The following is a 14329-nucleotide window of genomic DNA, read 5'->3' as shown; positions in this document are numbered from 1 at the left end:
AACGGTTTTGAAAAAGTATAATTAAGGGTCCATTTGTTTAAATGTAAAACGTAAATAATTTTTAAATAATTTACACAAATTTACAAAAATATTATCCTGTAAATATTTATATAAAGTAAAAATTATTTTGTACTGGTTACGATGTGGGTTGGATGTTAAAAAATATAAGGTATTTTTAGTTTGTCAATATATAATCATTATCTTTTTTAAAAAGTGATGTAATAACCCAAGAATTTTTTTAAAAAAATTAAAATATGTAATAATATGTTTTAATTTTAATTTTATAATTTTTGGGAGTATTATGATAGGAAGGGAAGTTGATGTAGGGGAAGTGTGCATGTATCCCATTCTCCAGGTCCTGAGTTCGAATCTAGCTGAAGCTAAAATTTGAGTTTATTTTTTTATAAAGTCCTACAAAGTCACTAAATTACCCTTGCCTCCACCGGATTTTTTCCCCTTCTTTCTCTCTCTTTCTTTCATCGGATAAAGACACTCTAGCTCAATAGAAGGGTCCAAGTATTCATTTTTCCCCCTCTGTCATGTTCAGCTGCTGGAGAGATAGAGAGGCAAAACCCTCACCTTCATAGCTCAATCTCCACCTCCCTCCATCGTCCTTGGTGTTGCCGGCGATTGTGGGTGTTCGTTGCTATATTGCGACGCCTAGCCCTCCGTCGTCCTCCCCAGTCCTCTTTGTTTTCCTCATTACGCCCTGTTCTCACTGTTCACATTTGTGTAGCTAGTGTTCATGAGGAATCAGGTCACCAGAGCTGGTGGATAACGTCCTAATTAATTTATATATTAAAAAATTTTCTTTGTCAAAATGTTGTTTTTAATTTATGGGTATTTATATATTTCTTTTGCATTAGCTACTTTTGTTAATTAAATTGTTTTATTTCTTGGAGTCATGACTTATATTTTTCAGATTGATGAAAGTGCTTTTACACATTTTAGTGGTCCTTTATTTGATAAAACCTACTAATTTTTCAATAAAAATTTTATTTACTAAAATATTATGTTTTTCTACAAAATCATTTTTAATAGTAATATTGTGATTATTGAATATTTTATTGATTAAAATTACTTTATTATGTGAAATTAGCATTACCATATTTGAAATGTTAGTTAATCAATAAACACAAGTTTGGACTTTAATTATGATATTTCATTCTATCAAATATTGGATTGGTACAGAAAAACGATCCATGCGAGTCTGACATTAAAAATAAAAATTTATTTTAATGGTAAATATTTTTTCACATGTTTGAAATGGATTTAAAAGGAATTTTATACAAAACACTGGTTGCTATCGACAGTCCAATTAGCCCTTGGCATGCCTTAGTAAATGACTAGCTAGTTTGATTTTTGTGGGCTCCATGCTCACGTCTGTTATTCATTGATCTTGTACCTACTTTTGTTTTGTAGCTTTGATCACATCTGGTTAGATATCCTCATGAATTGTGTGTTCATATCTGTTTTGTGGTTTCAACCATATTTGGTTACTTACCCTCATAAACTGTGTACTCACATCTGTTTAGTGGCATCATCCGTGTTTGGCTAATTACCTCATGAATCTGTGTCCATATTTGTTATTTGTTCCATAAAGTCCTTATAAACAAATTAATTTTATTTGATTTGTGAAAAGTAAAATTCATTGTTTTTTATTAGTAAATGTTTCTATTCCTATTTAATTGTTTAATTTACTTGATTTCTTAAAGCCACGTGATAAGTTATTTATTTATTTAAAAATTTAATGATTCAACATGTGTGAAGTTGTCAGAATAATTAAATTCTTTAATCTAGTGACTCTTTTTTAATTTTTTTCTAATTATATAAAAATAATCTTCTATCTCCTTTTGACTTTAATATTAGGACGCTATTCACTAGAAATAATTTTAGCATCAGATAGTGTAGCTGACGCTAAACCACCATTGAAACATCGAGAAGTCTATTATTTACTAGAAGTAGAGGAGCTAAGGATTAAACTTTCTTTTGATGTGAAGTTCTTAATTATGAAATATTATTTTGTAAATTTATTTTCAAGTGCTCCACATAGTTTATAGCTAGGTCTTTTATTTTGTTATATATTTTGTCTACTAGCTGAAAAGTGCTTTGCTCCTAATTGATTTGATATCTTGAATGAAACATTGTATTGTAAAAATTTTAGAAAGTCCTTTTTATTGGGGATGTTCTGCCAAAATTTCTATAAAAATATTGAAACTTGTATTATAGGTGAACATTATTAAAGGTATTAAAAATTTCAGTATAAATATAATTATGTTTTATAAATAAATATTAAATATTAGATTAAAGTTTCCTTAACCATGACTTAAGGGGTGTATGTTTATTCATATATCTTGTGTCAGTCATGTATAATTTTGGGACATGACAACTAATTACTTTTATAATACAAGATAATTATAAGGATTTCATATGTGATCAATTTAGTCGACCTTTAATTGTTCTCTACCTCATAGTAAGGTAGATTTGAATAATTTTTCATATTCTTTTTAGTAACAATAAATATAAAAATATTATTAGTAACTTTTTTTAATAAAAATGAAAACCTAAATATACTGACAGAATTTCATGAAATCTTTGTCCAAATGCCATTAGAGCTTAGTAAAAAAGGTAGACACTATGTGTATACTAAGCTAAGCATCAAGTGCATAATATGCTAAGTAGTTTGAAATATCATTTGCATCTCGCGAGATCTGTACAATTTAACATCCTAATATCATTTATGTATTTGTATATAAATAATAATTTATGTATAACTCAACTTGATTATAATTGAAAATAATAGGCCATCTAGATTTTAATTTATCTTATTAAAATACTAGCTTAATAACATAATTCTTAACAAAAAAATGAGCTATATATGTCTAAAAAATATTATGAATAATAGAAAATTAAAAATAATTTAATAATTAAACTTAGAATATCTTCACTATTATTCTTTTTGTTTCACGACCCTATATATCATTTATTTTTAATTTTGTATATAAAATAAGAAATTTAATTTCATAAATATCTTTTGAATGATTTTATTTAATTTTAAAATTTTAAAATAATTCATAATAATTTTTTAATAATTTAAATTATACTTTTATAAATTATTTTATATAATTTAAAATTATATTTAATTTTTAAAAAATAATTTTAATTGAGACAAATATTGTCACTAAAGATAATTATACAAAGCATTTTTTATTTTTAAAATTATTTTGTATAAAAATATTGCCATTGTTAAAAGTACATTTTCAGTGGTAACTTTTAAAAAGTGGATTTGTGACATTTTAATTTGCCGCCACTGAAAGCTCACTTTTAACGATGAATTTTGCTGCCAAAAGGTTTTTTTTTTTTTTCCTGTTAGTATATACTTCTCAAAGAAAGGTTAAGAATAAAAGTGAACCTTAACAATATTTTATTTGAACAAAGTCTTATCCATGAGACAGGACCTACCAAAGTTGTTGGTTGCTTAGATTACGTGGAAAGTTTAGAAAAAGTTATTCTAAAGATAAAATGGAAATTTTTATTGAATGATTCAAACTAAAAGGATATATATTGTGCCATGAATTATATACTGAACAATGAATACTGAATAGAACCATTAAAAACTTTGGCCAAAAAGAATTGAACCATTCAATTCACCTACTCCACCCAATAATTAATGCTGTGTCTCAGATCGCGCGAGAGTGAGAGCGAGTCCAGAGCTTCCACATTTCTACCTTCGCATCGCCGTCTCTCCACTGTAGCTGGTCACTGTTTATTTAGTCGCTGGTTCTTCTTCCCCTTCCTGTTCCATCGCTGCTATTCTGGTACGAAAGCTCTATTCTTTCTCTTTTCTTCTTATGTGTTAATTGTATGCCTGATTAATCCACAAATTAAACCTATGAATAGATCCTATTGCTGAAGCTGCCTCTCTCTCTCTCTCAACTTCCATGAACTCGATTACAATCCCATCATGGACGTATCATGTCTTCTTGAGCTTCAGGGGAGAAGACACCCGAGAAGGCTTCACAGACCACTTGCACGCTGCCCTAAAACAAAAGGGTATCATAACTTTCAAAGATGATAAGCTGGAGAGAGGAGAGGTTATTTCTCACCAACTCCTCCAAGCAATTGATAAATCTCTCATCTCTCTTGTTATTCTTTCTGAAACTTATGCTTCTTCGAGTTGGTGCTTGGATGAACTTCAATGGATTCTTGAATCTAAAAAGTCTGTGGGTAGAGAAGTTATCCCAATCTTCTATAAGATTGATCCATCTGTTGTGCGTCATCAGAGAGGTACCTTTGGTTGTGCCTTTCAGAAACAGTCAGAGATTTGCTGAAGGTGAAGAGATGGAGAGATGCCTTGGAAGAAGTTTCAAATATATCTGGCTATCACTCTACAGATCAGTAAGTTTTGTATACTTAATATACATATTTCCAATACGTGAGATGTGATGGGTCTTTTAATACTGGTTACAATTAATGTTATTGTTCGAAGAAAGACTCTGTACATACAAAAGCCTTTCCTGATCGATAGTTCAAATATTGTTACTGGCCTCTTTTGTAAGTTGTTTTTTACTTTTTACCGTTTCATATCATCCAAGTAAAATAACTTCTATACTTTTAATTTAAAGCTTAAATTTCAAAATTAGATATTAAAATTTTTGATTAATTAGCCAAGTGATTTTCTCATTTATTAATTGCATGAATTTAGCCAGGGAGGACTATATAGTCAATCCATCAATAGGCGCCAAAAAAATTATAAGCCCAACACAGCGGTCCTTAATCTCTCCTTACAGTTGCATTTTTAACCTTTTCTTTCTTTAAGCAAAATATAAACAAAAATAAAAACGAAAGAAAAATAGACACAGACCATGTTTTCAAAGTGAGTTCTTTTTTGATAGTAAGAGCGTGGTTTTACGTATGCAGATCACACAGGCATAAGCAAATGTATATGAGTGCGCGCATACACTCATGTAGGGTCGCACATGGGTAGGATCAGGTCGAGTATCATCCTTGCCCAATGCCCTCCCCAATTTGAAATTCAAGCCGGCTATAGTGAATTTGTTTAATAATTTTATTTTGAAAAATATATGAAAAATTTTCTAAAAAATTTAATTATTATCACTTAAAATATATTTCTTTATAAAACTAATATTAAAATCAAAATTAATTTTTTAAAATTACATATGATCAACCATTATCTTTTTTTTTTAACATAATATTGAGTTAAAAACAAATTTTAAATTTTGAAAGAGATTAAAAAATGTGTAATGATACGAAATTTCCATAAAGATCATAAAAATAATATAGTTCATGATAACACTCAACTAAAAAATAATATCATTAAATAAATATTATTCACAAAAAACTAAATAAAATTAAAAATAACATATGTCACACACATACACGCACATGCGCACACCATGTAGTCATATACCTTACTATTCAGTTGAAGTTTTGGTTCATGGGACAAAGTTATGCTATAAAAACCAATGCCACCGTGGATTTTCATCACTTATGTGTGTGTCACTTCTTTTCCTTGAGTGATTTTCTCATGGTTTATTAATTGCATGAATTTAGCAAGGGAGGAATATATGGTCGGTCCATCATTGGGCGCCAAAAAAGTTATAAATCCAACAAAACGGTCCTTAATCTCATTACATTTCCATTTTTACCTTTTCTTTCTTTAACCAAAACACAAAAAAATAAAAAATAAAAGCAGAAGAAAAAATTATAAAGAGCGTATTTTCAAACTAAGTTCTTTTGATAGTAAGAGCGTGTCTTTATGTATACCGGGTACACACACATTCATACAACCAGACACAAACAAAAAGTTATATACACACACATGTACATACGCACACCACAGCTGCATATACCTTTCTATACAACTGAAGTTTTGGGTCATGGAATGAAGGCCTGCTATAAAAACCAATGCCGCCATGGATATTTCATCACATTTGTGTGCGTGTTACTTCTTTTCACTTTATAGTTCTTCTATAGATCTTCTTGCTACGCTGCCCTCTAGAACTCTGCCATCAGTTAATTTTTCCTGCCTGCCTTAGCTAAACATCATAGCAGTGGCAGCTTTATTTCATAGATTTTTTTCTTTTGGATATTTTAACTTAATGCCATTTTTGTCACCATCACCAAGTGAAAAAATCATTAAAACTTGAATCTGACGTAATAGTACATGGCTGGTTGTAATTTGTAATACTGCCTACTAAATGTAGAAATTAGTTGCGGCGTTTGTTTTGATCCTAAATGTAAGACCTCAATTCTCTTTGTCTTGCAAATTTATAATTTTTTCCAAACTATCCCCATTGACTCCACATATTAAAGGAGGGTTTCTATGAATGGGATAGTTTCCAATACCAATGATTAATGGGGGTATTTTAGGGAAATCAACACACCATTCATACAAGTAATTAACTAAACTAATTTTCTTAATCTTTATAAATTAATTAAATAGCTCCGACATTTTGGATCAAATTGTCACACCTTGAAAATAGAGGGTGACTGGCACGGGTGCAAACTACATCACACATTCCTGTAAGCCTTAAAATAAAAATTTATTTCGTTTTCTAAAAAGAAATAATCAGATCATATAAAAATTCTAACACTTTTAATATTAATTGCAGTAACAAGACTTCAATGTTTTTATAGAAATTTTGACAGAACCTCCCCTGTAAATAGGATCTTCCAAAAATTCTACAACAAAATTTTTCACGAAATACAGTATCAATTAAGAGCTTAGCTCCTTCCAGCTAGTAACAGTACATATAGATTGAAATAAAATCCTAACAACAATCTATGTGGAGTAACCAATCTTTCTTTTAAATCAAAAATACATACAACTTATATATTTACATCAAAAGTAATAGTACCAACCAAAATTTCCATCCAGTGTAGCTATATTGCCCTTCAGAAGTCAGTAGTGGGATCAGCATCAGTTAATAAATCTGAGACCAAAATAAATTTTCCAGTCAATAGCATTTCTAAAGTAAAATTTTAAAAATTTAAATTAACAAACTCAAATAATGGTGTAAACTAATTTAAAAAAATAACTCAACATAATAAACTTGTAGGTCTATAAGTCATAACCATAGTCATAAAATGAGAGTAAATTGGAGGAAAATTATTTTATCATGCTTAAAGAAAATAATTTACTCACACATAAATTAGAGTGATATAATTGCTAGCTAAAATCATGTAAATTTTAAAAACATATGTGAGTCAACTTTTAGAATTTTGAGAACTCAACGGAGCAGGTAACAAATGTGGACACATAATCCATGTGAAGATAAATAGGAAAGCAAGATAAGATACTTACACAAAGCAAGATAAGATACCATGTGAAGCTTCCTCACCTTAGATCACCACAATGGAAAGCAAAGAGGAAGGAAACGAAACGGATGGCTAGACAGGGGAGAGGGAGAACCGAACATAGCTTGGAAGAAATGAGAGAAACCGAATCAGCAATAACAAACCAAGCCCGCAATAGCACCAATAGCAGTTCTAATGACTTGTTTTCTCATCCCAGCATCCACTCGAATGTGGACGATACAGGGTGAAAAGAAGACAGCGGGTGCAGTGGAAAAATAACAGCCAACGAAATGAAACTCCTACACCAATAATCAACTCTCACAGCATATATTCTTTGAAGAACAAGATCAAAGGTCAAGGCTTCTACCTTAGATGACGTCGCACGAACAGAGCAAGGAGGAGACAATCTCGTGTATAAACAGTGAATAATGAGGCCTGTGCAATCACACAGTGAGGACGACGCGGACAAAAAAGAACTCATGGTCTGGAACAAAGAAAGAAAAATAGAAACCACGACTAACTGACCAGTGAGGACGAAACAAAAGCAAACACGCTAGTGAGTCAACTCTTACGCAGCAACGGCACAACGACAGAGATGACAGAACAGAGGAAGGAAACTCAACAGCATGAGGAGATGAAAGCAGTGAACTCATGGTGCAGTTGAGACTCACAATGAAGGCGCCGAGACGATGGAGGAGAACAAATAGATTTACAAAGGTAAGAGAATGGTCTGAGCTCTTTCTCTGTCAGCAGACTCTGGAAAAATCGAAAAAGGTTGAAGATTTTATCTAAATTGGAGGAAGGGCTATTCTGTAATTTCATACGGAAAAAAAGCAGAAAAATAAAACATCAGGCTTTGTGCTGTCTGGGATTCAAACTCGTGACAGGATAAGAAGAGTACCTACATAGCTTCCACTATACCAGCTACCCTTATTTCCAAATGTATCATAAAAATTAATATATCTACAATTAAAATGGTACAACAATAGATTAAATTATATTTTTATTATAATTTTTTCTAGGTAATTACACAAATGGAATACTAAATAATTATTGACGATTTCTTTCTCCGTGTAGGCATGAAGCAAAACTCATTGAAGAAATCATTGGCATTGCATCAAGAATAGAAGAAGTGAGTGCACTTTTAAAGAATGGATTATATGATGTTTGCTTCATAAGAATATGAGGCATGACAGGTATTGAAAAGACAACTCTTGTAAGAGTTATCTATGAGAGAATATTTCACCAATTTGACGTTAATTGCTTTCTTGCTAGTGTAAAAGAAAACTTTGAAGCCAAGGGTTTGGTTCCCTTGCAAAGAAAACTTCTTTCCAAACTCAAGATAAGAGACATGGATATGGATGATGCATATGAAGGAAAGAATATAATAAGAAATTTGTTATGCAGCAAAAAAGTTCTTGTTGTCTTGGATGATGTAAGTGAAATAAGCCAATTAGAGAACCTTTCTATAAAGCAAGCTTGGCTGGGTCCTGAGAGTAGAGTAATTGTAACAACTAAAGATATGCATGTATTGATAGGGCATAGAGAATTTGAAATTTATAAGGCTGCATTGTTAAACAATGATGATTCTCTTTCACTATTATGCAAGAAGGCTTTTAAAAGGGATGAACCTATGTGAGGTTACTCAAAGATGTGCAAGAGCATCATCCACTATGCTTAGGGCCTTCCTTTAACTCTTGAAGTGTTGGGTTCTTATCTTTGTGGAAGAAGTGAACTTTAATGGAAAGACGCTTTGAAGAAAATTATAAAGTTTCCACCAAGCAATATTCTAAGGAGACTTAGAATTGGTTATGATGCATAAAGTGACATGGAAAAGAAAATATTTTTAAATCTTGCATGTATTTTTAAGGGAATGAACAAAGATCAAGTGACGCAAATATTTGAAATATGTGGTTTTTGTCTAATGCTTGGAATAAGAGAACTTGTTGAGAAATGTGTGATAACTGAATATTATTCTAACCAAGACACATATTTGGGTATGCATGATATCCTTCAAGAAATAGGTAAAATTTGGAAGAATTCCCAAGGGATGCTAGCAAAAGAAGTAGGATATGGTCACTAGAAGATATAGATCATGTATTGACTAAAAACAAAGTAAGTATATAATTTGTTCTAGAGATGCATTAAATTTCCTAATTAATGTATTCGCTAGATATGTATTGATTAATATTATTTGTCATCCTTCATTCCAATGTTGATTTTTTTTTTTCAAGGATCTAATTTGATAGAAGTTATACATCTTCAGTCATCTGTACCATATGAAGCAAAATGGGATTCTAAAGCATTCTCTTGTATGTGCAGTCTTAGACTACTGATCATCTCATGTAATATGTACCTTCCTCATGGTCTCACATGTCTTCCTAATTCATTAAAAATTCTTGAATGGGAAGCATATCCTTTGCAATCTCTTTCACATGGAGTTCACCTATATCAACTTGTTCTCCTAAAAATGCATCATAGCAAGATCATACACCTTACATGTTTTTTAAAGCTAATCCCCTTACACTTGTATTGTTTTGTGTAGATGTTAGAAAAGTTAAAGTGCATTGATTTGAGAACTCTGAAGGTTTCATAAGAACTCCTAATTTTTCAATGCTTCCCAATTCGAGAATTTGGTTCTTAAAGGTCGCGTAAAATTGGTTGAAGTTCACCCATCAATTGGAGAGCATAAGAAACTTGTTGTTTTGAACTTCAAAGACTGCAAGAATCTTAAAGCTCTTCCAAGAATGGAAATGAATTCATTGGAGAAATTGATCATTTTTGGGTGCTTAAAAGTTAAAAAGCTTCTAGAGTTTGGAAAAAGTATGAATAGCTTATATGTTCTTGAAGTCAAAAATTTCCAAAACCTTGTTTGTCTTCCAAGTTTCACTTGCAATTTGACATCCCTAAAAATTCTCAATATTTTAGGTTGCTCAAAGTTTGCCTCATTACCTCAAAATATTGTTGAAAATAAGTGTTTAGAGGAGCTTGATTTGAATGTAACTGCTATAAGAGAAATACCTTCATCAATCATTGGCCTACAAAATTTGAAGTCAGTATATTTGAAAGGATGTAATGATCTAAGTTCAACATCCAATTCATTATGGAACTTGTTTTCCCAAATTCCAAGAGTATTTGGGTTTGTTATTCACAAAGCTCCAAGTAGATTGGTATTTCCTCCTTTAATCTCAGGTCTAGCATCATTGATGAAATTGAATATAACTGACCGCAATCTCAAAACAATTCCAAATGCTCTTGGTTGCTTACCTTTATTGGAGGTCCTTGATTTAAGTCGAAACGATTTTAGCAACTTGCCTGATGGCAGTTGCGTTCTTCCTCCGTCATTCTCACATCTTTCGTCATTGAAGTATTTGAAATTAACTGATTGCAATCTCCAAGATGGATCAATTCCTGAAAATCTTAGTTGCTTATCATTATTGAAGAGACTTGACGTAAACGAAAATAAATTTACCCATCTTCCTACTAGTTGTATTGCTAATCTATCATTTCTATCTCATCTTCATGTCAGTCATTGCCTAATGCTCAAGCATTTGCTAGATGTTCCACCTAACCTATATTAGATAGATACAATTAGTTGTCATTCAATGCAACCTTTATCTTTCTTGGAGTTTGTATCAGTTTTGGTCACATCTGGTCTTGATTTTTCAAAATCTTTTCCTTCTAGGATTTCAAATCGCAAGGCTTGCAAAACCTGGTGGACGTTGGAAAGTAACATTCCATCATGGTGCCATAATCAAAATTTCCAATTCTTGATAAAGTTGATGGTTTTCAAGATAATCATGTTGTTCAAATTTTTGAGAGAAAATTCTTATGTCAAGGTTTTGATCGAGGTCATTGCATTTTCATTGATGGTTTTAAACCATCTAATTCCATTGTGTCAATAAAAGTAGACATCTCTCATCTTTGTGGCTCATGTGTAAGGTGGGGAATTTCTCTTTGCATTGTTATACAAGATCTAGACCTTCCTTCTAGTAAAAACGTCTTCCATCGACGACTTGCGTTAGCTTCTAAAGCTCCAAAAGATGAATTCTTCACAATTAAGAAATTTTGGGGAATTGGTATGGGAATTATACCCATCAAATGTTGATGATTTATATTCCTAGTAGTTATTTCAAAGTTGATACTGACCAAATTGAATTCATATTTTATACACAAAAATATAAGTGCATAGACAAGGAAGCACAACAGGAAGGGAAAGTTGATCTCCAAAATGAGAGCAAGTTTATGATAAGCAAGTGTAGGTGGGCGTGTGATAAGCGAAGAAGATGTTGAAGAATGTGTTAGATCAATGAATGAACGCAGTACAAATGGTAATAACAGTGAAATCTCTTCTCAACACTCTCTTCATGCTTACGGAAAAACATCCCACCAAGTTGGAGAAGTGGCAGAAGAAGACTACACTATGGCTAACGAAGAAGCTGAAACATTTGCTGGTAAACGAAGAAAACTCTAATTTCTTTTCATAGGTAACTCACCATCACCCCTTCATTTAACTTCTCATTTTTGAATTTTTTTCCTATTGATGTCAGACACACATTCGCCCATGCATAAATAATTTTAGTTAAAGTTGTTTAGGACTTTTGGGCGCTAAGAATTGCGGAAATGGAAGGAACTTAAATTGACGCAATGGGAAATAGTTTTTTTTTTTTTTTTGCTGCTGGAGCATTTAAGTGTCTAGTGACTCTATTTTCAATTCTCCAACATTCTTGTGTCTTAGGGTGCGAAGTTGAAGAATTCCAAGCTGAATCATGCAAGCATTGAAGGACATTGCCTTTAGTAAAATGAGTTGTAGAAACTATAAGATGAATTGGGCTAGTCGTATCTGTTTTGCATTTTATTGGGCCGTATCTATTTAGACCTGTTATATTTCTTTACTTTCTTGTTTCTTGTTTTTCTTTGTTAGTATTTGTGGGTAGTGTAAAGAAAGAATGATAGTTAACTTTTAAAACACTAAATTAATGTCAGTTAAGTGCTCAACAATTTTTTTTTGAAAAAATAAGTTAAAAATATTTATCCAAATTATTATAAATTTAAAGTTTCAACTACAAATGATTATTTAAATATCAAATATAACTTTTAGATTGTAATAGAAATTTTTGTTTGTAACTATTTGAATTGATATTTATAATTCATCTTGTAAAAAATTTTATTAGAGGCCTAACTGTCATTAATTCATTCTTTTGAGACCTAAATGTGATTCTCCCTTATATAAATAGGTGTAGTCGTTAGTCCAGCACTCCACCTTGACTCAATCTCGTAACATAGAATATTTTTCATAATTGAATAAAAAATTCTAACTTTTTTTACCTTCTCTCTTTCTCCTTTCCTTCTCTCTCTCTCTTGACTCTTCCTCTTCCCACATCAAAAGAATCTTCCACGAGATGGGAATGAAAATTAATAGTCCCAGGTTTTGTATATAAGTGAAACTCTAATAATGAGTAAGGAGTATTTTAAATAGTTATAGAAAATGTATTTTTATAATTAAAATTTGATATTCTCCATAATATTTTAAAGAAAAAATATAACTGTTGGTTTGTATACTTTTAATATGTTTTGATATTAGTCACTATACTTTTTTTGTTATTCCAAATCCCTTAAATTTCACCTGTTTGCAACATTAGTCCATATTGTTATTGATGGAGTAAAATATAATAATTTATACATAACTCTTAATTTTATTGTCGGAGTTGGTAAAATTATTAATTAGGAATTGGGCATCATATGAGTAAAATAATTATTAGCCTTTCTACATGTTTTCCGTACTTGTTGTGTCTTATTTTTTTTTCTTTTTTGAAGTTTTATCCATTACATGTTTAAGGATCTCATCTTTTAGGAGACCAAAAACATATGATCCCATCTTTTACGAGATGACCCACAAAAAATGTGACCAAGGACAAAACCTAAAGCTACCTCTGAATCATTAGTTCACAACTTCATTTTTCTAAACAAACCACAATTTGGGAGACTTTATTTCTGATAATCTCCTCCTAGCAATGGAAGTGTCTCTCATCTCCATTATTATTCTTTTCCAAAATTATTCTTCTTCTCATTGGTGTTTGGTTGAGATCCAACAGATTCTTGAATCCAAACAATCTATTGAATACACTAATACCAAAAAAACCTTTTAGCATTGCTTTTTTAAGCCCTTCCACATCACTATTGAGAAAGATGTAATATTGGGCCGCAGTGGAAACAAGGGAAACCAATAGGAGCCACAGTACTCCTACCTTTTTAATTTTTTTAATAAAATGTAGGGATTATATATTACTAGCCCTCTAAGTTAACACATTATAGAAGCCTTAAAATACTAAATGAAATTCTTATTTTAATTTTGTAGTAGTCTTTTATACACGTGCAGGCCAACTGTTTCAATAGATTGAAAATATAATTGTCATAAGATTTACTTATTTTCAACAAAATAATATTACAATGGCTCTTAAAATGTTAATGTCATTTGAGTTTACTTTCATTCTATATTTGATGAAAGAAATTATGAGAACATATATATTTTTGTTATATACATGTGTGTGTGTAAAATTGAATATAAATATATACATTAAAATATTTATGTTATGTTAATGATGTGTGTGTGTGTGTGTGTGTGTGTGTATATAATAAATTTAATTTTCTTTCGATTATCATATATGTTTGATCATTTCAATGTCCTAATAAAATTTTCTAGCTTCGCCCTTGATTGGCACCTTAGAAAGTTAATTTATCTACATCACTTTTTGGAGTAACATGGAATAGCTATTGTTTTTTTTTTTTTGGATTGAGGATGATTTAAAATCACTTTCAATCCAAAAAAAATACCATATAATATTAAAAATAGATGGAAAAGAATAATAATTGACTAATTTTTTTTTCCTTTGCCAAAAAGAGATATTTTATTAAGGAAAAAAAAGTATTACCACTAATAGTTAAAGCTAACCAAAAAAAAATCCATATGAAGATAATTATGATAAAAAAATGCAAAAAGTAGGAGTTT

The 14329-nt window shown here is 30.9% G+C and overlaps 1 protein-coding gene and 1 long non-coding RNA gene across 2 annotated transcripts; one reads left to right on the top strand and one right to left on the bottom strand.

Annotated features, from left to right (window-relative positions):
* The first annotated feature begins 3670 nt into the window (after nt 1–3670).
* On the top strand, nt 3671–4533 carry LOC129317416 (disease resistance protein RPV1-like). The gene is made up of 2 exons (XM_054961745.1): nt 3671–3818; nt 3901–4533. Exons 1-2 carry the CDS (start codon nt 3671–3673, stop codon nt 4329–4331), a joined length of 579 nt encoding a protein of 192 aa, XP_054817720.1. The 3' UTR covers nt 4332–4533.
* Nucleotides 4534–6692: 2159 nt separating this feature from the next.
* On the bottom strand, nt 6693–8909 carry LOC129317586 (uncharacterized). The gene is made up of 4 exons (XR_008594985.1): nt 8783–8909; nt 7846–8076; nt 7328–7755; nt 6693–6956 (listed from the first exon to the last, which is right to left on the bottom strand). It is a non-coding gene; the product is annotated as an uncharacterized LOC129317586 (long non-coding RNA).
* Between the last annotated feature and the right edge of the window lie 5420 nt (nt 8910–14329).

This window comes from Prosopis cineraria, unplaced genomic scaffold (assembly GCF_029017545.1).
Source record: "Prosopis cineraria cultivar Desert tree isolate PC_DT_omini unplaced genomic scaffold, ASM2901754v1 PC8, whole genome shotgun sequence".
Lineage (NCBI taxonomy): Eukaryota > Viridiplantae > Streptophyta > Magnoliopsida > Fabales > Fabaceae > Prosopis > Prosopis cineraria.
The sequence above is the reverse complement of the archived record's forward strand: the minus strand, read 5'-3'. Positions and strand labels throughout refer to the sequence as shown.

Coding starts and splice junctions, on each gene's coding strand:
- LOC129317416 (XM_054961745.1), top strand. CDS start 3,671: ATGCTGTGTCTCAGATCGCGCGAGAGTGAGAGCGAGTCCAGAGCTTCC. Junction 3,819..3,900: donor GTTCCATCGCTGCTATTCTG/GTACGAAAGCTC, acceptor ACCTATGAATAG/ATCCTATTGCTGAAGCTGCC.